Consider the following 23,891-nt stretch of genomic DNA (forward strand, 5'->3'; position numbering starts at 1 on the left):
TTTGGCTCTGCAGCCACTGCTGCAACTGTTTTAGACACCATCCTTACATGTGGTTCCAAATCATTCACTCTCTAAGGAATAGAGAAGTACTGGATAAGGATCAGAGGGAAGGAAATGAATATTTGAAATACACATTCAAAGAATTCCTGTGAGGATCATCATCCTTATATATCATGGATTAATTGAAATATTCTGGGCCTATTCCAGTGATCCAGCATAAAAGGATAGTGAACTTACACAGTATTTCCTACTTGTTTAAAAAGATTGTATTTCTAACTAGAAAATGTTATTCTCACTTGCGAAACCCACAATATATGTCAGTGTAGCTCTTTTTTCTAAACTATTAATTCCTCTGGCCCAGTTAGGCTGATTTACTGCTGTTAAGACACCTGGTGTATCCTTTAGCTCCTTCTTTCAGTACTCTGAACTGTACTGACAATTAATTTGAGGAGAAATCTTCTCTGTACAGCAAAGCTGCAGCATGTTATTGAGAGTTTCTATTCACTAGAATTTTCAAATAAGGGAAGTGATAGGTGTCCCCAGTAAAGTACTAATATCAAGTACTATGGAGATGTTTGAAATCAAAAGCAGCTTTGGCTATTCTGAAACTTTGGAAGCCCCTAGAAATAAAGGTTGGAAGAAGCAGCAGAAGGAATAAATCTGTCAGTGTGCTGAAGAAACTTCAATACTGCTTGCTTTTTAGGCATGCAGCTTACTGCTTGTGGCAGTCTGGGTCTGCCTCAAAGAGTATGAAATGTGTAACATCCATTTCACCACATATGGGGCTTGGTAAAGGTCAAACAGATTTTAATTTAGGGAGCTCCTTGTGAGTGCTGCTGGATCCCATCGGATGGTGCTGTTTGGATAATCAATTGTACTGTTCTCGAGCACAGATAGATTACAGAAATCTGTAAACATTGCCTTGTAAGATATGGACTGGGGGCTGGGCCAGCTAAATGTTAGCCTTTATTGGTAGTTGAATGATTGTGTGTATGTGTGGGAGAGAAAGATTTCCACCTTAAAAGGCCCTTGCTACGTATGGATATACTTCTACTCTATATAGACATAATTGGGTAACCTCTGTCAAAATGCAGAATACTGGGTAGGATTTCTTTTTTGTCATTTCAGATTCTATTTTGTCAAATTCTTGCTTGTGTTTCAGGCCTTTCCAGCTCACTGCAGGAGCAGCAGCCCTGGTGTAATTCCAGGAAGGAAGCAGAACTCCTGGAGTCAGCATGGCAGGGTCTGTCACAGGCTCATGTTTTACTCCCCACATGGTGTATTTCATGTCAGCATGCGCTGAGCACTCCCTTCTTCCCCCTGGAGATGTTCTCTCAGACTCAGCAGGAGCCCAGGAGCTGCTAACACTGATGTGAGAAGGGCAGGCTGGCGTTTCAGTGTCTGTCCCTTCTCCACATTTCCCAGATCCAGCTGCTCACATTTGCCGGGAAGGTCAGAGAGATGCTCCCCACATCTGGGAGTGCCCGCCCTGCAGGGTGTCTCTTTCCTCTCCTCCTGTAAACTGAGCATTTTCTGGGCACTGCTGCTGGTCAGTAACTCACTGTGGCTTACATGGCATTGGGAAAACTTCTGCTAGACATCAAAGGCCAAGTAGAATTTTTAAAACTACTTTAAAGGCCTAATTTTCCTCCCAGTAAAATTTGTAAGAGCAGAATTAAGTCAATAATTAATGCCTGTGGAAATCATATCCTTCATGTAAAAAGTTCAGGGACAGCCAGGAGCTTTCCAATGGAAAATGTTCTTCCCTGCTAACAAAAGATACTTAGATGTTAAGATCAGCAGTGGAATATCACTTAAACCATTATTTCCTCATGCTTTCCAGCATTTTCTTGATGTGGCTGCTAACAAGTGGCTGCTCAGGAAAGGAAGGATTTGTTTCTCATTGCTCTCAAAGGGTTCTAGGACACTTCCTGAAAAATCCTTCTGGGGGTAGTGCTGAGAGAGGTAGTACCCACAAACAAGGTGGGAGGGGAAGAGAAGTGTTTCAGTCCATTCTCCCATACCTGGGAAGACAGCAGGGGCTGGAATTTGGGAGAGATGAGCTGATGAGAAGAAATTTAAAGATTCTCACAGTGAATTTCTTTAGAATATTTTAATCGCTTTCAGAGTGTTGAGCAGCCACAATTTTCCTAAAATTTCTGACATGGTTTCATTCCATGAAACACTGAACTATGTGGTATAAACACTCTGTTTTGGATCTGATTTTCAGGACATGCCTTGCTGTTCACCATGCATTTGAGCAGGGGCAATGGAGAGTCCCTTTCAGCTGCAGCATCTTGTGGTCTTCAGACAACTGAAATATCAGTTATGGAGCAGCAACAAGCAGAAGTCAAAGTATGTGAAGCTATTTCTATGGCTGAAGAGAAGACAGCTGGTCTGCCACAAATATCATTCTTACATGTGCAGTTCCAATAGCCACATTATGAATTAAAAACAGAAGAATGCAGCTATCACATGAGGAACACTCAGCTGGTCCCCTGCTGAACCAGGAGCAGGAGCTGTGCACTCTGGGGGAGGTAAGCTCTAATCCTCAGCTACCACTGTCCCCCCAATCCTGTCACACTGATCTGTTACTCAGCTCCAGACAACATGTACAGGCAGGCCATGCAAAATATCTGTTATAAATAAAATGAGCACTCCTTGAGAAACATCTAGTTTTGAAGGCACACTATCACTTTGAATTGCTAGGCACTAGAGGAAAGCTCTTTTGTGCAGGTTGCAGGAACCATGAGGAATTTCACATGCTATGTAGGCATCCCTGGTAGCCAGAGACAAGTGCTGTTTTCAGCCTTTCCAGGGACACTGCTCTGGTAGCTGTCATGATGAGTCCTGATCCTTTCCTGGCCCTGCCTGGGAGAGGGAGCTGCAGTAGCTCTGGGGGGAGCCTTAAGTCCTTACAAGGAGTGTGGGAGTTTCAAGACTTTTCATCCTCTTCTTACCCCCACTGAAGGCAATTCAGAGTTCATCCTGTCTGAATTCACAGTCTGGGGAGAATGTGCCACTGTAGGTGGCTCTGAACTCAGGCTGCATTTATTACACTGGTGGCAATTACAGAGCAGGTATTGGAACAGGCTGATGTTCAGTGAGCAGTAATACTGGCCTGCTTGCAAGTTTGCATGAAGCTTCTCTGCTCTAAGAAACTCAAAGCATTTTCAAAGAGAACTGAAATTCCCTCTCACTATTTTACCAAGGCAGAAACTGAGACCCAGAGAGCTGTGGCTTCCCCCACCTCATCTAGTGAGGTGATAACAGCTACAAAAATAGAATTCATGACTTCCAGACCCTCTCCTCCTCCTGACCACTAACACATTTTGCCACCCAAGAAGACCATTTGCAATGTCATCATCAAGGCATATCTGGGTAACACAGTTTCTCCATCTCTACAGCCTTTGTTCTATGTAAGCCTCACTTCCCTATCTGTGGGGAATAACAACACTTCACTGCTTCAAAAGAGTGCAGAGAATAACTGAACTCAAGGCTCTGCAGTATGCATATATGGTAGTGGACACCTTGCAAGTATTAATACTTACATTCAGAGGCTGTACTATTAATTCTGTGCCTGACTGCTGCAGTTCAAATTATATACATTAATTCCTTCAAATTCTGTCTTCCTTTTCCATCCAAGCAGAGTTACAGACATTAACAACAGGACTATCAGAACCTCTCAGTATAAGTCTGCAAAACCAGTGTGTTCAAAGCCAGCACTTTCCAGGTGATTCACTGAATTGCACCAAAGCATCCTGAGCATTTCTGTACCTCTTGATAAGCATCTGCAGGACATCAGTCAGGCTTTCCATCAGGACAATGACTTCAGCATAGGTCAGGTCTCCACAAGGCTTGCCATTGATAGACACTACCTCATCCCCCTCACACAGTCCAGCCTTGGCTGCTTTGCTTTTGCTGCGAACCTGCAACGAGTCAAAAACAATTTCCAAATCGCACAATTAGTGTTCATTTGAAAACAGCAGCAACCATGTCCTCAGCATACTCTTTGTGTGCAGAAGGATCAATAATATTGAGCATAAACAAATTTACTGTAACACAAATTAATAACTTGTCTCAGTTGAGGTTAATACTATTCTGGCCAGTAATAATACAAAACCTTCTGCTTTACTGAACTTGTGAGCTAGGTATCAAACAGGCTGGATTAATTCTTTTAAAACTGGGAGATGTGAAAGTATGGGACAGACAACAATCTATTGATCACAGTTTAGCAGAACTGCAAAAAAACCCTCCTTCAGTTTCTCTGAGAATGAAGGTAGTAAGAGCTGAAATCTGCACTGAGATTGTAAAAGAAGAGTGTGTAAATTCAGGCTCCTCTGGGCAGAGAGTCAATATCTACTCGCTGGTCACTTTTTCCTTAGATGCCCAGCTGTAGTTTTAGTCTCCAAACTACAGACATCCACATCCCTGGAGATCCTAAATCCGTGTTTAGTCATTTGAGTAAGTGCCCTGGTTCATTAAAGCATGCCTGTTATGGTCTAAACTTCACTGTTAAGTTCTCATTCAAGAATCCTGTGCAGCTCAGATTTTGCAGTTTCATTCCTTTTTCCACTGGCAGTGTGTGTAACTTATCACAGTCTTTGCATAACAAACCCCAGACAGCTCTAACACCACTCAAGGTATGCCTACAGTTGATGGCTATTTTTGAAGTACATATTTGGCAAAGAGTGTATTATATTAAGCAGGATTCTTGCATGAGTCTATTTTAGAATTACATATACACATTAAAGGGTTGGCCTTGAGTTCTTTGATCTCAGTTTCTACCTGTTGGTGTGAATACTTTGGCCTTATACCATATCCAGCTGTTGATTCTGCATGTTACCCTTGTTAATTCTCATAGTGCTTTCTTGAAAAGTTTCAGAGAAGTTGCATTTCTACCACACTCACAGTAGCAGAGTCAGTCCCTGCTGACTTCAGGGAAGTTACTTCTGATATATTCTGGATCTGAGGGCAGAACTGCCCTGCAGACCCATGGAATTGTCCCAGATTTTCTTAAGCCACTGGGCTGGTACCTAAGATGCATTTCAGAAAGGAAGTTCTGTAGAGTCAGGATGATGTGGAGCACAACAGTAAGATTGCACATTTTTCTGTGGCAGAGCCACCATATCTATCTCTGCTGTTTCAATTTGCACATTCCCACATGTCACATTATGGCTCTTGGAGCAGTGAAGGAACAGAAGCCTGCTTCATACAGAAGCCAGTTTCTACCTTGCAGAGTTAACATTTACAAATATGGAGTGGTATGCTGCTCTGTTTATCTCCCCTTGGACAAGAGCATAAACATCCTTCTGCCTTGGGAAGAAGTGACACTTTAGACAGTGTTTAGAAGGTTTTGCTTCATGTAAGAGCTAGCATTTGAGGTTTAGTTACTTTTTTTTTTTAATAGGGTGGTATGCTATTAAAATTGTACAAGACATCCTTGGCCTGAATGTAAATATTTAATGTAGATGCCATGAAGAATTTTGAGTAATCCTTTTTCAGAAAATCTGTAAACATCCATTATAGAAACCTGTGAACTCTGAAACAGCATAATGTGATGCCTAGATTTGAGAAGTATTCTCTTTATTTAGTGTTTGAGGGACTCCTTGGTAGCATTAAAAAAACCAAAATCTGACAAGGGGATTGATTTTCCTTTGAAAGTTCTTAAAAGGTTCTCTCAGTCCATTTTTCTGCTTTGTGAATTGTTGAGAGATCACAATTCTGAGATACTTGAAACTTCATGTAAAAACACCCTCTCAAATTTGAACAATGTCTATATAAAATCACCTCAACATTAATCTTTTTTGGTGCTTCTCTTGGGCTAATAAAAGGGAAGAGAGAGCACCCAGAAGAAAATAGGCAAGGGCAGATTGTGTGGTAAATTATAGCAGGTTGCTGCTGGAATAGAATATCCCATCATCATTTGTGTTATTTCACCCTCAGCATAACACCCACTTACTCAACAAAATGAAGCCTGCTTTTCCAGGCAAGCTGTAATTGTTTCTGGCTTTGTTTATTTGTTTTCACTGGAAACCCACAAAAATGAATAAATAATTTACTCATGTAAACTGAAGCTTTTCAGATTTCTGGGAAAAATAATAATACAAATAAATAAATAATAAAGAAAAAATACACACCCAGAACAACAACAAAAACAAAATTCCAAGAAAATTTGTGGAAAGAAAGATGTCCCTAGTAAAATATGTGTTCAGTGGACAGTTTTCTCTCAAAGTTTTGGCAAAAAGCCTTTGAGGAGCCCACTGGGAAAAGAAAGCTGCTTTTGTTAGCAGAAATGCAACTTGGTCAGACAGGGGACAGTAAGAAACTTTTATCCAGTTCTTGGGAACTTAAAGCAAGGCATATTTGGTTGTAAAGCACGAGAGATTCTTACAAAACCCATGTTTGCTCTTTCCTCCTAGTGCAGCTCTGGCTTTCTCAGGTACTTGTTTCTCCTATGCACTTGAAGCTTTTCTTAAGAAGGAAAAGTGTGGTTTTTTTTTTTTTTTTTTGAATGGGATCTCACCACAAGAAAAAATAAGTTTGGAAATATTTTCTTTGTTTTCCAGTACCTACAATAGCAGTGTAACACAGCAATACTGGGCTGGTGCTGTTAGTACTGAACCTGTCAAGATATCAGCTGCTACTGGGCACCTTGGAGACCTGCACCCAACTTTCAGCTGGTGCTGCCTCTGTTGCTTTCCTGCTCCCCCTCAGTCATAACTCTGTATTACTCAATATACCTGAAGTGTAATTTCTTTTTATTCCCAGATTTCTCCTATATCCAGAATTTCCACCTATCAGAAGCATCCTTTGCTGATTAAAATGTCAAGTGCTCAGCAATTCCTCATATCCACAGAAATGTTAAACTTAGGCGAGAACTCTTCCATGCTGTGTGAAGAATTTAGCCTGGGTGTTCAGTGTTATCTGAGCACCCCAGGGGATCCAGGACCCCCTGGCACCAGTTCAGAGGCTGCTCAGGAGGGTCTGTGAAGACTTCAGGTGGAAGGTGTGAGTGAGCAAAGTCTGGGAGCTGTGCTGAGATGTGAGAGATCATCTCCCAAAGACACAGGTATGTGGGGAAAGTGTGGGACAGGAACTTTGGTGGTGGCTGTGGAATGCTGCTGGGGCTGGAGTAGCCACGGACCCACAGCATAGGGCAGTTCCAGCCAGCTTCTTACCCAGTTAAAAAATAATAAATGGATGGATACACAGTGGCTGTGCTCATGTGAGTGTGGGGAAAAGGAGTATTTTTAGAGAAAGCAAATGGGAGGGCCCAGCCCTCATCCTGTGTACACTATAGTGCTTTTAATGTAAACGAGATCAAGTCTCCTTCTGCCAACTGGAGACTCCCATGTAACCAGATCTCCTTTGATTTAATCTGAAAGCACTCCAGTTACAACCCAGAACTGTCCCATGCTATGAAACAATGTATGGTAAATCAGGAATAACAGAGAAATTCACTTCAAAAATGTTATCCTGATGAAGCTAAAAAGCTGGAGCAGATGCACCTGTTACTTGTTGTGGCTGCAAGTGGATGCACAGACAACAACTGGGCCTCAGCTGACCAGCTGATGATTTTGGGTGCATGTCTGAGCCCTATAATAAGCAGATCAGAGTTGAGGTATGTTGAAACTGGCAACAAGGTCAATGAGTTGTAGTTTAAAGTGAGGCAGATGGACTTGAGGACACTCTGCAGTCCAGGTTCTCTAATGGCACAATGAAGAGTCTTTAGGTTGTTTCATGATTTTTGTTTTACCACTGATTTTTGGTAAGGATGATGTGTATCTTGATCTTGCCCTGGAGTTTAGTTTAATTGTGCGGCTAGCATACAAACTTTTATCTGGGACATGTGTCTAAGTGCTGTGCATCAGGTACAACCTGACTGAGCAACCAATCTGAGGAAATGAGCAATATGACCATAAGCACAGTCCATTTAGTCTAAAATTGTTTCTAATAAAATAAGACTTTTGTGGCTTTAAAATACATATATAATCACACAGCAAAATTCTGAATTTAAAGCAAGCTTTCCAAAACCATGAGCTATTTTCAGAACTATTTACTCATCCTTTTTTCAGTTTGCCTGCAGCTTTAAAACAGCAGAACAAGAAATATTGCCCCTGGATGTAGAGGAAATATTCTTCACTGCCATTTCAGGCCCCTTGCTCGCACAGACAGAGCAGTTTCTTCCATTGGGGGGTTGCCTCTGGAAGAGGCTCTTCATTTGAATCCCCTGTCTGATTCCTGGAGTCTCCTTTGAGCTGCTGCTGCTGCCCCTCAAGGTTTGAAGCTGGTTCCTGGAACCTTATTTACATGTGTGTCCTCAGTGGTAGGTTTGGGTCTCTGGTCTTTGGCCTTGTGCTCTGCTCTGATGAAATATGTTGCCCAAAATAGCAAAGCTCACCAGGCATGGGACTTCTTGTCCGTCCTCATTATTGTTTACCACTTTGGTTATGAAAACTGCAAACTTCACCAGCAGTGACTTTGTGTTTTCTTTTAAACATCAATAACAAAGAACAAGTCCTTTGACTACTGCTTTGCCCTTACTGAAAAATGATTCCCCAGATTGGTGTTACTTGCCCTTTGATGTCTTGTTGTTACCAGTAATCCAGGAAGGTGTTTAAGAAATTTCTATTAAATAGCTTTTTAAAGTAATCATTAACCTACATCTTGGGATTAGTACTCTTACTCTGTAGAACTAACTAATTAACTATTAATTAATAGAGTGATATTGTTTAAATGTGCCTTGTGTTGAGTTTTTTTCAATTCTTCTGTTGTCTTGCCAGAGATATGAAATGGTAAAGAGGCAGAGGAAACAGGTGTCAGTATGCAGGAAAGTGGGGCTGGAGAGACACTGCTTCTTCTTTTGATGTTCATACTAATATTAAAACAGTAAGTGGTTGATGCACTCCTTTCACAAGTAATATTTTCTCTAAAATAATACAATAAATAAATTGAAAAGACGGGAGAAGTGATAAAAAACTGAGTAATTAAAGAAATTAGTATCCTGCTTGCTGACAAAGTGACAGATAGTACTACATGTGAAAATCCACAAAATATAGAGGAACTCAGCTTTTGCCACTTAACTAAGTACAAATTAGTATTGCAACAATTAAAGGCCTGCCTGTCAATTGCTGCAATAAATTTATCTGGCTAACATGTTTTTCTTAAATATGTTTAAGACCAGCATTAATAAATTAATGTATTCACCACTTAGTTTAATTTTGTCAGACGTTAGCTCATACTTTACAAAAATTATTTTTTCTCATTAATTGATTAGCTAATTGTTAGTCAAGAAGTTCAGGATCAGGGATCAAAAACCTCTGTAGACAGTATTATTTAAAAAATCCCAAACCCCACCAAAAAAGGCACTTCATCTTTTCTATTGTAAACCCTACTGCAAAGGCAGTGGCTGGTAAATATATTTAAATATATTTTAAAGTTATCTATCACTCTAATAAAATGAACAGTGTACAGTGCTTTGCTCTGAGCAGGAAGCAGAAGTACTTGGAAGTACAATTGTTAGTGTATTAGTAGTCTGACTTGTATGAAGTTAGGGAATTAAAAATGAAGTTACAAATCAAATTAATTCAGCCATAGTTTATAAATAAGGCTCTAAGGCCTTGTTTGGCAATGGTTATGCATGCAGGAGTCCTTTAGACAGAAAAGTAGCCTTCAGTGAGCTTTAGGGGGGTTAGATGTGAAGGACTGTACAGTAAGTTAAGCCTGCCTCCTGATGTGCTTGGGTTTTTTAGGGATCTCTGTAGATCCTTTAAATAGCTCAGAGACTCCAGGCTGGTAAACACTGCTATTGCTAAATCAGAGGGGGTGATGAAAGGACAAACTCACATCTCCTTGTTTTCTCCATGGTTTCTGGGGGGGGGTAAGTCAGAGAACATCTAAACATATTTCTACCTTAACATTTTCTCCTCCATCCCCAAGCACTGCCATCACAAGTTATAGTAAATAATGACTCTTAAGTAAAAAAAAGTGTCCATAAACAAGGAAAAACTGGAAGACCTTTGTATTCTTAATTTTCTCTTTTAATGTGTATATAAAGAGAAAGTAGTTGTCAGTAGACAGGTAGCAATGAGCAGAGAGGAAAGAGTAATGAGATCTTCAGGAAGAAAATTAAAGCCACTTGCAGATTTAACTGAGTAATGGTAGCAGAGCTGAGGGGCTCCTAGAGAGGTTTAAAAAGCCATATAATTAGGAAATATTCTTGCCTAGAATTCTTGTTTGGGCTTTGTATCCACATAAATTCTTTGGAAATACCAGGTTCTGTTCTAAACTGAAGGCAGGACAGGGCTCAAGCTTATGGATTGCATTTTGAGCCAAATGGGTGAAATGCTATTGAGGTAACAGTGTCATTGACTGGAGTGGGATGATTTACCTGGGTGAATGTGCAGACTCCATGATGGCTGCATGCATTTTACACTTATAAAGGGCCTCTTTAGAGCTGGTATACCAAATTTAATCTGCTTTCATTAGCCATGCCTGGACTTGAGCAGGAGTCTGCTGGGTGATGTGGCCTGAGCTATTTGCATCTGTGCTGCCTGGAGGTGACTTTGTGTCAAGCTGATTCCAGTCCTCATCCTCTCCGGACTGAATTTCTTTTCCAGATAAGCTACTTTCTTTCAGACTCAGTCAGGGTAAAAGTCACAATGTAAAAGCTTCAGACGGGCAAATTCAAGGGGATTGTGGGATCCAACCCCTCCCTAGCTCCTCTGAATGTATGGGAATGCAATGAGAAGCCTTGCCCCTGAGCTAAAGCTCAAGTGCTGTGACTTTAGCTACTCTAAATATAGATAATATAAATAGATATAGTACAAAATAATTTTCTGTATTTTACCTTGAAAGCTCTGTGTCCCCTCCTTTGGGAATTGTATGCAAAATTAAGTCTAAGAACAAATGCCTATTAATTAACTGGGTTAACAAAAGATGCTTCTAAGTTGTCTCCCAAATGGTTTTCCTGAGAGGAAGCTTTGAATGACCTATCTATGGCTTGTAAGGTAGGCACAGAATATGTTCTCTCACCAAATTCTTCCCAGTAGCAAGATAATGATACTGGGAATTGTGCAGTTCAATACACCCTTTTCTCCTGTTCTTAAGGGAAACTTCCTAGACACATCCACTTTCATGTTGTCTGTAAAGGTAATTATCTTTCTAAATAGGTTATGAGACAAAGTAACATTAAAGACATCAAAGGAGAAAATAGTTAATATGTCCAGATATAATTTTATTACTAAATGTTCAAAAAATCTTTCCAGAAGGGCAGGTAACTCTTTGAATGCACAGGAATGCTGCCATTGATTATCACTAACATCATAATTGGAAAAATTGAACAGTGGTGTAATATTATAGTAGCTTATGGCAACACAGGAGATCTAGGATGCCAAGCCACATGAAAAGGTACTTTTAAATTTTCAAGTCCATGGATCCCATTGCAAATGTTCTGGCTTTACTTAGCCACTCACAGCTAAAGCAGACTTTAGTTGTGGTTTGCTCATGTAAAAGTTCACGGGACATTCTTGCAGAGGGGAGATGGTACCAGGATTACTTTATGATTGGTTTGCTTTTTGATTAACTCTGTCTCCAGTTCTTCTGCTGCACTGTACAAGTGAAATCACACTTCTTGATTTGAGCTGTTTGGTGACTGTTGTCTCCTTCCCTCAGGGTCAGAAGTGCTCATATAAAGGTTCATAAAGTATTCACATGAAGTCCTCCACAGTGTCTCTTTGACAAATGCAGTTTGGTAGAACTTCTTGCACATTCTGTCGTGGGAGGGTTGCAGAACCTGTTTGGCCATTTATATATTGACAGAGCACTTGTGCCATTTGGACCCAGAGAGCAGACTGATCTCAGTGAAAAGAAAAGCCTGCTCAAATTCCCAAAAGCCTTGCCTAATGTACTGGTGTATCATCTTACTGGCTGTTGCCTTTTTCTGGCAGAAAGCCAAAGTTAGCAGCTGAAGAAGGGATGAGATAATGACCTCTGAAATATTGATCTGGTATGCTGGCGACGCAGCAGATTTCCCAACAGTGATCTTGGGTGCACAGAACTTAAAGTCTGCTATTCATTTTGCACAACAGATCCTGTGCACAGCCTTCCTTGGAGTATACTATTACATATTTGTAGCTGATGTGTCAAAATTAAACTGTTGTGGTGATTTACCTATTTACAGAGAATTTTTGCCAGGGGGAGCATGTGACAAGGAGAGGAATGACACCTTTGCTTTCCAGCTGGGTAGCTGTGCATTGTCTGCTCTATTTCCATGCCCCTTCCCTTCTTGCACTGCTTGAGTAGTGACTGGCTGTATGCTTCCTGCCTTATTTTTAAGTCCTAACCAACTTCAGGCTCTCCATGAACACTGTAGCTATGTTTTCATTTCTTCCTTCCCACTGCTCCCTGTGCAGAGAGATAATTGAATTGTCAATGCTTCTTTGAGATTGAGAAAATAATGCACCTTTACTGAGTGCTTTGGTGTAAAGGTAGAATCAAAGTCTTTAACTGGAGTAGGTCTTGGAATTTAGAATTTCTATAATGATAAGGTTAAGGGTGAATAAATAGAGATCTAAAATGCCTTTATTATCTGCTACTGAAGAGTTGGAGTCAACAAGTGCTACAATAGACAGTTCTCGTGATAAGTATATCCACTGGCTAATCTGGGGCTGAGCTGTTGTCACTGATGAGTAGAGGAACTGCAACATGCCTGCAGTATTTGTACAGTCCCAGGACTGTGCACTGGGTGTTTCCAGTAGGAAAAGGGACATCTTTCTTATACCAAAATTGCAGTCAAAGCACAGGTAAATGGAAAGTAGAAAGCAAAACCTGCTACCTGAAAGTACTTACCTGCTGGTGGTGCTAAGAGAATGATGGTATGTAATATATTCACACTGTTACAAAGAGAACATTTCTAGCCTAGACTTGTGGCTGCTGGGAGAAAACAGCAAAAGTACATGAGAAGTAACTGAACCCTTCAGTTTCTTAAAAAAAGAAAAAAATAAGTAATTAGTTTGCTGGAGGTCTTTGTACTTCTCCCAGTTCAGTCCAAAGCATGTTTGTGTAATTTGATGCTTTGACTTGTGACTTGCCTTTCAGATTAAGCAACGTTTGTGGGGGGACACAGGGGGTGTGGGTGTTTTTTGGGGGGTAGGAGTAGGGAGGATGACTGGCTTCTTAGTGACACACAGCCTGTAAATCCATCCTGCTGGTAGGCAAATGAGACACTCAGTTTAGTGGTGTGCACTTTGTCAAATCCACTCATTCCTAGCTTCACATCCTGTATCAATTACTCTGTTCTGTGTGGCTCCCCTGTCTCATTTTCACTCCACTGGTCACCTGACCAAATTCTCTTAATGCAGGGGGGACGAGGAACAGGCAGACAAGGAAAGACAGGAGGGTTCTCATTACAAATCTGGATTTGAGACAACACATTTAATCCTTAAGCAAAACTACTCCAGTGACAGCTAAAATGTTCAGTCTCTGCAGTCTATTCCCTGAAATGGTATTGTTTATTACAATCCCTTACCATTATGTCATGAGCTTGCAAATACATGAGCATGGCATATGATCATCCTCCCGAAAGGAATAGCAAAGGCAGCAAGAAGGAACCAATGCCGTCTTACAGGTTTCTGTTTCAGCCAGGGCTGGAGCTATCACTGTCAAATGATGTCAAGGTTATCCTGAAATGTGTGCCCAGTGATGTATTTCTTGCTACTTGCCTCACTGCTGAGGCAGCAATTCAGTCAACACCAGCAGGATCATGCAGAGGTAACGGGAAGCTTTGCCTCACTCCCAGTGGAGAAAGCAGTGGCCCTGTGTTTATTGTGGGAGCTTTCTGTGTGCACAAAGCTCAGCTCAGCTGGGCCAGATCTCAGATTATGGGGTAGGGGGGCTTTGCTGGCTGTATTGGCACACAAGAGACATGCAAAGAAATTAGATGAGCATCTGGTAAAGGCAGCATCTAGATAATATGCATTAAACAGTTATTGTGTTATGCACAGGCCAAGTGCCCAATGCCAAACAATCTCCACTGGGGAGCACAGTGTTCCAAGTCATTTGAGAAATATGAATCAAACAGTGGCCCAAACTCAGCTGAGAGTTCCATACAGCTCCCAGTGCTTGTGTTCGTCTTTACCTGGGCTGCTCATTTAGGATAAATCTAAAGAAAATGGTCCTCTGTGAAAGCTGCTAGATTTATTTACCAGGGTTTCACATGAAACTCCACCATGTTGCTCACTCTTAAACTCTATCTATTTCTTTCAATTCTCAAAATAAGCTAGATTCAAGCTTCCCTACTTCCCAGGAAAGTTCTTACTGACAAATTTCAAAATTGCCTGTTCCATTGAATTTTCACTCTTCCTTGAGTGAAATTCCTCTTCAATTTCTCTAATTGCTCAATTCTTCATATCTCAGACAGGTAGTGTACAAATTGATATTGACTGGCAGCTTCAGCTAGAAATAGAGCTCCAGACAAGCCTCCCAAGACACAATTTAAACAAAACAGTCATAGAAATCATGCAGAATCAATTATCAATCTTCAAATTTCCCTAGCATGCTTCATGCTTAAGGTGTAGTTTTGAAACAATCTTTTAAAACTGAGGCAGGCTCAGGCCAGCCCACCTTGGTGTTGAGGAGGCAAAGCTCTGCCAAAGCTGGTGAATGTTCTGAGAGCACCAACATGTAGGTTCATGGGAAGGCCTTCCAGTGTTGCCTGGCTGCTGTCCTGGACAGCTCCTGTTTTGTGACTCATCAGGAAATTTGGATATCCATCAGCCTCACCTCTCCCTGGTGACTCAAAGCTGGCCAGGAAAGGAGCAATGATGGCTCCGAGAATGGATGTAAAAAACCAAAGTATCTTACAAGAGAAGCATGAAACTTGTCCTGGAGCTGAAGGGTGAATGAAAAATGAATCTCTCCCAGGGCAGGCTAGACTCATATCCCCATCTCCTCATTCAGATTTTAAGATCAGCACCCACATTTCATAATTTGGAAATATCAGCACTTTCAAATTCATGTTAAATATGCTGCCAGGGGAATATTCCAGTGCTGGAAGAAGAACTATTTTGGCATGGTAAATGGACAGTAGTAGTCAGAACACTGAGGAAATGCTGTTTTACTCCAATGGTAACTGGAAGCTGAGCCAGACTTCTGGATCCCACATCAATAGTTCAGCTGTTGTCCTTGCACATTTGTGTCTGAGGCCAGTCTGACACAGAGGTGCTGAGCTCTGTTTAATGCTCCTGGACTTAGTGCTCCCAGGAATTAGACCTCCTATTCTTACAGTCTCCAATTCCAGCATGCTGGCAGAGTTGGCTTGTTTAGTCCCTGACTTTAGTGAGAGCAAATTGTCAGCATCTTCAAAAGCTGGATGGGGAGGATTTGTGTTCCCCCTGCCTTTTCCTTTCTGTGTATTTCCAAGAGGAATGCCTGCCTGAGAAGTGGAAAAAACTGCTACCCCGATGTGTGAGATTTCTGTTTGTTTGTTTTTGTCTCTTCCGTTGTCCTCAGTGCAAGTGTTGGGCTTAACTCAGGATATCATTCCCAGTCAGGCAGTCTGGGAAAAGCTGGCACTTGTGTCTGGGGGTGGGGGATGAAAAGAGACAGTGTTATTTCTGCAGAACTGTAAATCCAGTACCTTTTGCCAGTGTTGCATCTTTTTTTATTCTTGTTTCTAAGAAAGCATTGCTGCAACAGCACTGGCTGCAAACAAAATCTTATTTGCTCCAAGTTCACGACAGGACAGGTCGTGCATTTTGGACATTTGTGGGAGCTCGTAAAGGGAATACAGAGCACGCTTTCCAAAAGCTTCAGCTTGAAATGCAACAGTTTCCTTGCTGCCTGCAGCTTCAATGTCAAAGAGATTTCTATTTTTAGAGAGAGATTCTACTCAAAGAACTATATAAGGCTCTCCTGGGGAGACCATTACTTCTTTATTACAGATGAGAGCATTTGTTACTCAATTGGGAAGAAAAATTCTGTATAAAATATATATTTATATACTCAATATTTGTTTTTCAATATTCTATTTTCTCTCAACTTCTTGAAACAAGTGCTTTAGCCATTAAAAATGTCAGGCAAGGCTCTTGATCTGGATTGATGATGCAAGAGGGAAGAGAGGGTTCCAAGCAGAGTTTGATGCCAGAAAACAATTTGCTATGCTGACATATGACAAAACAAGGGAAAACCTCACAAATAATCATTGTTTCCTTTATGGGGAAACTAAGTTAAGCTTGATATTACAGATTCAGAATTTACAGGTACAGATTTATTAGTTATCCTGAGTACAAAGTGCACCTAAACTGAATGGGTGCTGCAGCAAAGCCACCAGAGACAGTGGTCAGGTGGGCTCAGAGTAGTAGTCACAGTCAATGGCAGGAAAATGGGAGAGGATTTGGACTTCTGGCTTTGCTGGGGAGCTGCCTTCTGAAGCCTGATTTTTGGTCACAGAGTCATCCAGGAAACACCTAACTCCATTACCCTTCACCTCTGGGTTTGTGTTAATAGATAGGTAAAAGATCTGTACAGAATTGGACAAACTTGTGTTCTCAATTAATGTTCTCAATGTGATTTCTCCCGCAGTTTGGAGGGGAGCTGCTGGGTTTCTGGGCTGGTTGGACTTTCAGAGGCAGCCCAGGTAAAACTGGTTTTAGCAGCTGTTTCCAATGTTAACACAGAGGCTTGGTGTGCTTGGTTTTGCTTGAGTAAGGACAAAAGCAGATAACAGAACTAAATTAAGGACACTGGGTCCACTTCTTCCGTAGTCCAACACAGCTCCTGTGATGAATTCTGAATTAGGGATGGGACTGGTCTTAACTTGTCTGGGGTTTCTATTTCTGTTTTTATATTGCCTGGCTAGCTGTGACAGAACCTCTTTGACTTTGGGTGAATAGAGTGGGGAGCAGCTACCCTGAGCGAGGGGTGAGAAAGCACAGCAGCTGGAAGCAATGTGTATTTCGGTAAGGTAAAGAAAGGCAATGGTCTTGGGTTGTGTAGGGGGCAAGACAGGGCAGAGGAGCTGGTGGCAAAGCTGAGCACGGGCAGGAGTGGCTGAGCAGCTGGAACGAGGGAAACCCTTCCATCCACTCAGCACACTGAGCCCGGAATAGCGGCACAAACAACAACTTTACTTTGATATTTGTTATTCAGAAGAAATAATATTACTGGCGCTTGGAAACGCGACGTACTGATCGTGGTTTATCTTTACGAGCAGCAGTTCAGGTGTGTGGGGCACACGGGGGCCTTGGCAGGGTTATTGGTGCAATCAGCTCGGATTGCTGACAGCGGCGTGGGCCCGGGGCAGGGCCGGGCCAGTTGGCTGTCCCGGCTGTCCCTTGTCACGCTTGTTGTGCTGGAGCTCAGGGGCTGCACCTGAGGGAATGAGCTGAGGGAAGAACAGGGATTTGGGAATGTGGAGCGGCGCCGCTTCCCGCGGTCTCGAAGCGCCCCCTGGCGGCCGGTGCTGAGGGCCGACCCGCCGCCCGGGAACTGCGGGAATTGCGGGGCTATTCCTGAAAAACACCTGAGGAGTGCGGCCCTAACTCCGCTGTGCCGTTCTGCTGATGGCCTTGAGCTTTGTCCTGGAAGGGCTCCACACAGAGCAGCCCCTCGGCCGTGGCAAGTGTCTTTTCCCTGTTCCCTCTCCGCCCTTTCCCTGAGGGATCCCTCAGGAATTGTCTCCATGGCCGTCCCTCGCCCTTCACAGCCGTGTCCAGGCAGGAATCCCGGGCCGTCCTGCCGCAGATCCGGGACAGTTTCCTTCTGGGATTAAACAAATCCCCACACTGTTCCCACAACAAGCACTGGCTGAAGGTTTAGTAATTAATTCTGATTTCTGCTTGATGGCAGTGAACCTTTTCCTTCTCGCTTTTAATCATAAACGCAGCAATTTTCTGATATTGACAAGCCATTTCTTAAAATGTACAACTGGTCAGTCATTTGTCTTAATGTATTCTCAATGAATTTCTTCAGTGTGATTTCCACTGAAATTTTCGTGCTCCACTTCTAAGATACTGTTCTGCACCTGAATTTGTTTTTATTTTGTTAGCTACTGTCCGTAGGGAGGTCAGAACTGATAATGGCTAAATAACTAAAATCTTCCATTTGATCAAGTCTACCTTTTTAATAACAACATAAATGTGTTACATAGAGTTTCCATTTGTAGAATGTTAATACAAATATGTTAATACAGAAATGCCTATTCCAAGGTGATAATAAAGGGCTATTAAGCTCCAAGGCACTTTTGGACCTGAGAAAAAGAAGTAATAACAGGCAAGTAAAAGAAGTATTAAGAGGCAAGATCTCTTTTTTTGTTTGATTACAGCAAGGTATATAATCCTGCATCACCTGAGCTTTTCCTTCTACATTGACTGGGTATGTTGAAGAAAAAGCTTGAAAGTCCTGAAAACCAGGGAAAGACAACATCACACCTGAAATTTTAATAATCATCAATTGATCATCTGAAATGGTCAGTACAAGGATACTTATTTGATCTTTTAAATTGGTTTATATTTATGTTTTGTTTGCAAACTATCTTTTTCCTTATTTCCTTATTACCTTCAAAATTTTGGTGCCAGTATGAATTAAATTTGCAATTTTTTTGTAAGCTTTGTTCCAATGTCTGTCTCATGCCCCTCTAGATAAGCACAATTCTGTTTTCTGGGCTCAGCAGTCCCCAGTCATGTCAGACAGTGGCATATTCTGCAAGTTAAAAAGTCTCTAAATGATACAGTGAGCCCAAGCACTTCCTTAACAAAAGAAGCAGCATCTTCTTACTGAAATGCTGCTGTAGGAGACAAATAGGATTAAGCAACACCATTGTGCTATGAGTAAACACCATCAGTCTGTAAGTCATGATTGTGCAATGATTTCCTCAAGCCTCCTCTTATTAGCTGAAGGTTAATTCAGCAGCACAAAATGCACAATGTTACAAGAACCAGCTGCACTGTGTGTGTGTTAGTGCAAGCCTGAATTTAGTTAAGGATAAAGATTTATTTCAAAAGCCACCAGTTTCCAAAATATTTGCAAACATCCTATTACTCCTGGAGTCCTTTTGTGTTGCTGTTCTGAATAATTTTCGTATGAGTGACCAAGAAAGAAGTAAACAAACTGAGTAAAAGAAATAAGATTGAAATGCTAATTATTTTTTTGTTGATTATTTTAAAGTATTGTCTGATTGTACATGACCATAGGTACTTCTCAATAGAACTGAATATTTAAACAGCACATATAAAGAACACCAGGCAAATGTTGCATGCTTTTTTGGCCTCACTTTCTTGTGATACAGAAAAAAAATAACACAAAAAATTTTATGGAGTTATCATAAAGCATGCATATAAAAACATAACTGACACTATTAAAATCATCCTTCAATGAATTTAACTGCTGTCTCTAGCTTTATGAAGTTCTGGATTTATATGGATCTTGATTGCCAGCAGAAGGCCCAAATCTCTCTGAACAGTCCAGATTATGTATTAAAAGTAGGGTGGTGGAATTTGATCTTTGATTGTTTTGATAATTGCTGATTTTTTTCCTTGCTCCTGTTGCTTAGGTGCACGCACACATGCTGTGCCCTTTGTACAATGCAATATAATATAGCTTTACTCTAATGAGATAATACAAAGACCTTCACTGTAGTTGAGTGTTATTTCAGTGGAAAGCTTTTCTACCACTGCAAAGTTTAATTCTGCTTGTCAGGTGAGACTGCTATTTTCTGATGAGAGGTTTCCCAAGTCAGCTGGTGTTACAGCTGAAGTGAATCTGTTCCCTGACTGCTCCGTGCTTGTCTCAAACAGCAGAGGGCAGCAAATCACCATGTAAGAAAAATTAAAATTAAAATGTCTGCTCTTAGAAAAATTATTATTCCTTTTCCATACAATCCCACTTCCTAGTTATTCCCTATCAGAAATGGCCACTGTCAGACATACCCAAAGTCAATTACATTAAATTACATGTATAGGTATCATGATTTTTTTTTTTTTTAACTTAATAGATCTAATACAGGCACGATTCAGTAAACTAAGATAATTTTGTGGGGTCAGAGTACTGTTTGCTACTCTGCACATGTTGTTGCTTTGATATATTGCAAAGGAAGCAGAGAAACAAGGACAAGTGGAAAAGAAAAGGAGATAAAGTCAAAATTATGACTCAGGGAAAGGATTAGCTGCAGCTACAGAAGTGGGTGGCTTTTTTGTGATTTCTCATGTCTGAATTTTTTTGACAGAAGCAAAAGATGAACACTAAGATCTATTAATTAGGCTGTTAAAAGAACCACAAACCACCAAAACCCAAACAATCAAAAAACCCAGAAAGTTTGGGACTTCCCTCATTAAAATTCTTTGCTCCCCAAAGCTATTGACTTTAACATTTAATTTTTCAAAGAGGAGTAATTTGATGTGAAATATTCGAGCAGCTTTGTTAAAAGACTTAATTTCTGATGGACATAAGCATATTCATATTACACATTACAAGTACTGCAAATTCTTCAGCACCATTTTCACATTTCTTAATCTATTTTTACAATCTCTTCAGATTAACAGTAAGAATCACAAGTTTGATCTAGGTGAGATAGGGATAATTTATCCTTTATTTTTGTCTTCACTAGGACCATAAGGGAAGCCTGGGCAGGAGGAAGGTGGTGGGGTCTTTTGTTGCCTGTTGGATTTTTCCTTAGGAAAAGAGGGAAACATGATCTTGGGCCATATTAATAGGATAGCTCAATCTGCAGAACATGGGATGTAATTATTCATCTTTACTTGGTGCTGTGAGTGCCCTGTTGAGTTCAGAAAGATGAAGCCAAATTGGAAAGGGTCCAAAGTAGATCAGTAACTATGCTCAAAGAGCAAACATGACCTATGAGGAGGCTGGGGAGGAATTTACAGTATTCAGTCTTTCTCTCTTGGAAAAAAAAAAAAACCAAACCAAAAACCAAGTACAGAGATGGGAGGGAGGACTTAACCTCTTCACAGCAGGAAACTATTATAAAGAAGGCACGAAAAAATTTGGTTCTTATTTGTTGTCTTAAACAGCAAGAAATCAACTTTGCAGAGAAGAAAAATTGAGCTTATATTTCAGTATTTTTGAGGACAATGAAAGATTTTGCTAAGTTTTTTCCCAGAAACTCCTTCACTGAAGGATTTTAGAAGAGTTTAAGCAAATTTCTTTTGGTCAGGAATTGCCTATACTCATTTAATCCTCTTGTCTAGAAGCTGGTTTCAGTAGTTCTTGAGTGAAGTTTTATTCTGGCCACAAGTCCTGATTTAGAGTGACTGAGATTTTGACAAAGCCCCATTGCAAGAGATCATCAGTGTGATTGGTAGGTTTGAGGTTTTTCAGCTCCAATTAGTGGAGTAACAAACTCTCAAGGCTCAAGCACCCCCACACATCTCTGCCCAATGCTAGCAACCACCTAAATAATCTTATGGGAAAGGGGAAAAACCAGCCTGGAGCCTCTGCAGGACCTGACTGGATGTGTGGTTGCCACAGTGACTGAAAATCCCACACAAACAGGTCTTGAATGGTGCCCTAAACAACCTTGGTTCATCTCAGCCACATTTTTGAGAGAAAGAGTGCCTGCAACATGAACAGTTGAAAACACAGAGCCACTTTGCCTCTGTGTCTGAGAACAAATAGCATAAGAGAAGAGAAATGCATTCCTTTCTGGAATAACTTAGCACAGAATAGAGTCTGTAAGGCCCAGGCTGACTTCACACCAGAGGGCAGCAGCCACAGAAGAGAGTGTGTTACATGATCTCTCCCACTCTTCTGGGGTCAGTGCTGGAAGCTACAGTCTGTGCTAGAGAGGTTCTGCAGTCACCTTGAAAAGGTTTCTCCAATTGCTGGTGACTCTAACAGGGTCTGGTTATGGAATATAAGATTCCTATGGCTCCCAGTGCTTTATCAGGCCTTTTATCTGGACTCATCTGGCAAAACAGATTTCAGGTCACTTTTGCTGTTGAGAGTGTAACTACCTCCCAAAGTATGGCTGAGATGAGTTAAGTGTTCAGATGACTCAATGAACAAGTGCTTCATTTCTTCCCTGACCCAAGTTCATATCTAATATGGAGAATCTGGAATGGCTTTGACATCCCCCTAATCCACTGCAGATGCTTGTTCACCTTGCATTTGGAGAATACTCCAAATGAGTCATCTGTGTTGAAGAGGCCCTACACACTGTAATAGCAGCTTAAGACTGAAACATTGAGGAGAGAACAGGCACACACAAAAAAAAACTTCTGGGAATTCTCTTCTTGTTACTGTATGTATGCAGTGAGATGTAGGAAACCCAGGCAATTCCTGGCATGAGTAATGTAAGGAAATCACCTATTTGATTTAGCACTGCTGTCTATCCTCTTAATCAATTGCTGCATCTAAACTTGCTTTGAGCACTGTGCCACAACAGCCATGCTGGCTTCCTGTTCAGACTGTCAAGTACCAAAATGACAGGAGATTTTCTCAGAGACTAATCACTTGTAGAGAATCATTTGATATATATAAACTATAGCTTCAGCTCTGAGCAGTAAATATGGGAATGTTATGTATTGCACCTCAAGTATGTACTGGTGTGTGTGGGCCATGAAATGATAAAATCTTTCCCTACAGTTAATTATGACTGATGTAGACATTCATGCTTCATCCAGATCTGCTCTCCAGGCTTTCCTGAAGGGAAAGTGTCTATGTATTTAGAAGCATAACATATAACAAAAATTTGCAATGTGCAAGATGCATTCTTACAAGGCACTAGTCACTTCTTTTAATGCTTGCTTGTAGTCCAGCTGGATATTTGTTATTAACATGTTTTCTCAAAATCTCTTGTAATAAAGCAGAAATCAAGTTTTTTGGTTTTTTTATGGTGACTAACTTACTTAGAGGAAGTAAGAGGCTTATTATATCAGTTGTCATTTGCAAAGACTGCAGCAGTTCCAAATATGATTCATAAAAACTGAAGCTTCTTACACTTGAAGATACACCTTAAAAAAGCACTGGAATGGAAATTCTGTTTCCTGTCCAATTCTGACAGTGGTTTGGTTTTTACTTTTTTATTTCCTTTCTCAGCAATTTCTTCTCTGCCTCTGGGCATTACAGTAGCTTTGCATTCAGTGAGATCACCTACAGAAGATCCCATTTAACTTGTTTTTATCAGAAAATCCCCCGCTTGATGATTATTCTGAATTATTCCTTGCTTTGTGGTGCATAAAAAAAGAGGGAGTACTGGAAGCATGCTATGCTGCATGGATTTTACAACCCTCATATGGTTCATCTGCTCTAATTCTCATGCTGAGGAAGGTAAGGAAATCAACTTTAGCATAGACACACACAAAGCACTAGAGCTCACTATTCCTCTTACTCTTAAGGCCCTCAGATTTCTCATTTCTATACCCCTGCTCCTCATTTTTTTGTAACTCAACTTTTCCATTCAAAGCACTAATAATTTTCAATTATAAATTATTTCAGTAATGTCAAAAGGAAATATGAGAAGTTCAAACCAGTTTTGACTACACTGAAGTATTGTACTTAGAAGAGCTGAGAGTACTGCAGGTTGTGAAGTGAAAAATTTTTCCATTTTTTTTCTGAAACAATATTTGTTCTCCACACTTCATTCTTGTCTGATTTCACACTCAAATGAAATTAAGTGAGAAACCTTAAACCCAGATATTAAGAAATTCTCTTACAATTAATCACTCTGAATAAGAAGCATCTGGTTCTATGTGTACAAAATTTATGGGAGAAGTCATAAATGAGATGACATCTTACATCAGGGTTTTATCTTAACATAAACAAGTAGCTCTTGTATTTCTTTTGGAACTCTGCTGTCCCCAGTCAGATATGAGAACAAACAAGACATTAGTTTTATTTCCCAGTATAAAAGTCCCTTAAAGCAGTCTACTGGG

General features: G+C 40.8%; 1 protein-coding gene across 3 annotated transcripts in view; it reads right to left on the reverse strand.

Moving 5' to 3' along the window:
* Nucleotides 1-23,891, reverse strand: part of SYNPO2 (synaptopodin 2) — a 71,879-nt gene that overhangs the window by 18,679 nt on the left and 29,309 nt on the right. For all 3 annotated transcript variants that reach the window (XM_079306699.1, XM_079306698.1, XM_079306700.1), the window contains exon 2: nt 3,778-3,929. In XM_079306699.1, the coding sequence (XP_079162825.1) occupies nt 3,778-3,929 (152 nt within the window). The remainder of the gene's footprint in view (nt 1-3,777; nt 3,930-23,891) is intronic.

Source organism: Erithacus rubecula, assembly GCF_903797595.1.
Source record: "Erithacus rubecula genome assembly, chromosome: 5".
NCBI classification, from domain to species: Eukaryota; Metazoa; Chordata; class Aves; order Passeriformes; family Muscicapidae; genus Erithacus; species Erithacus rubecula.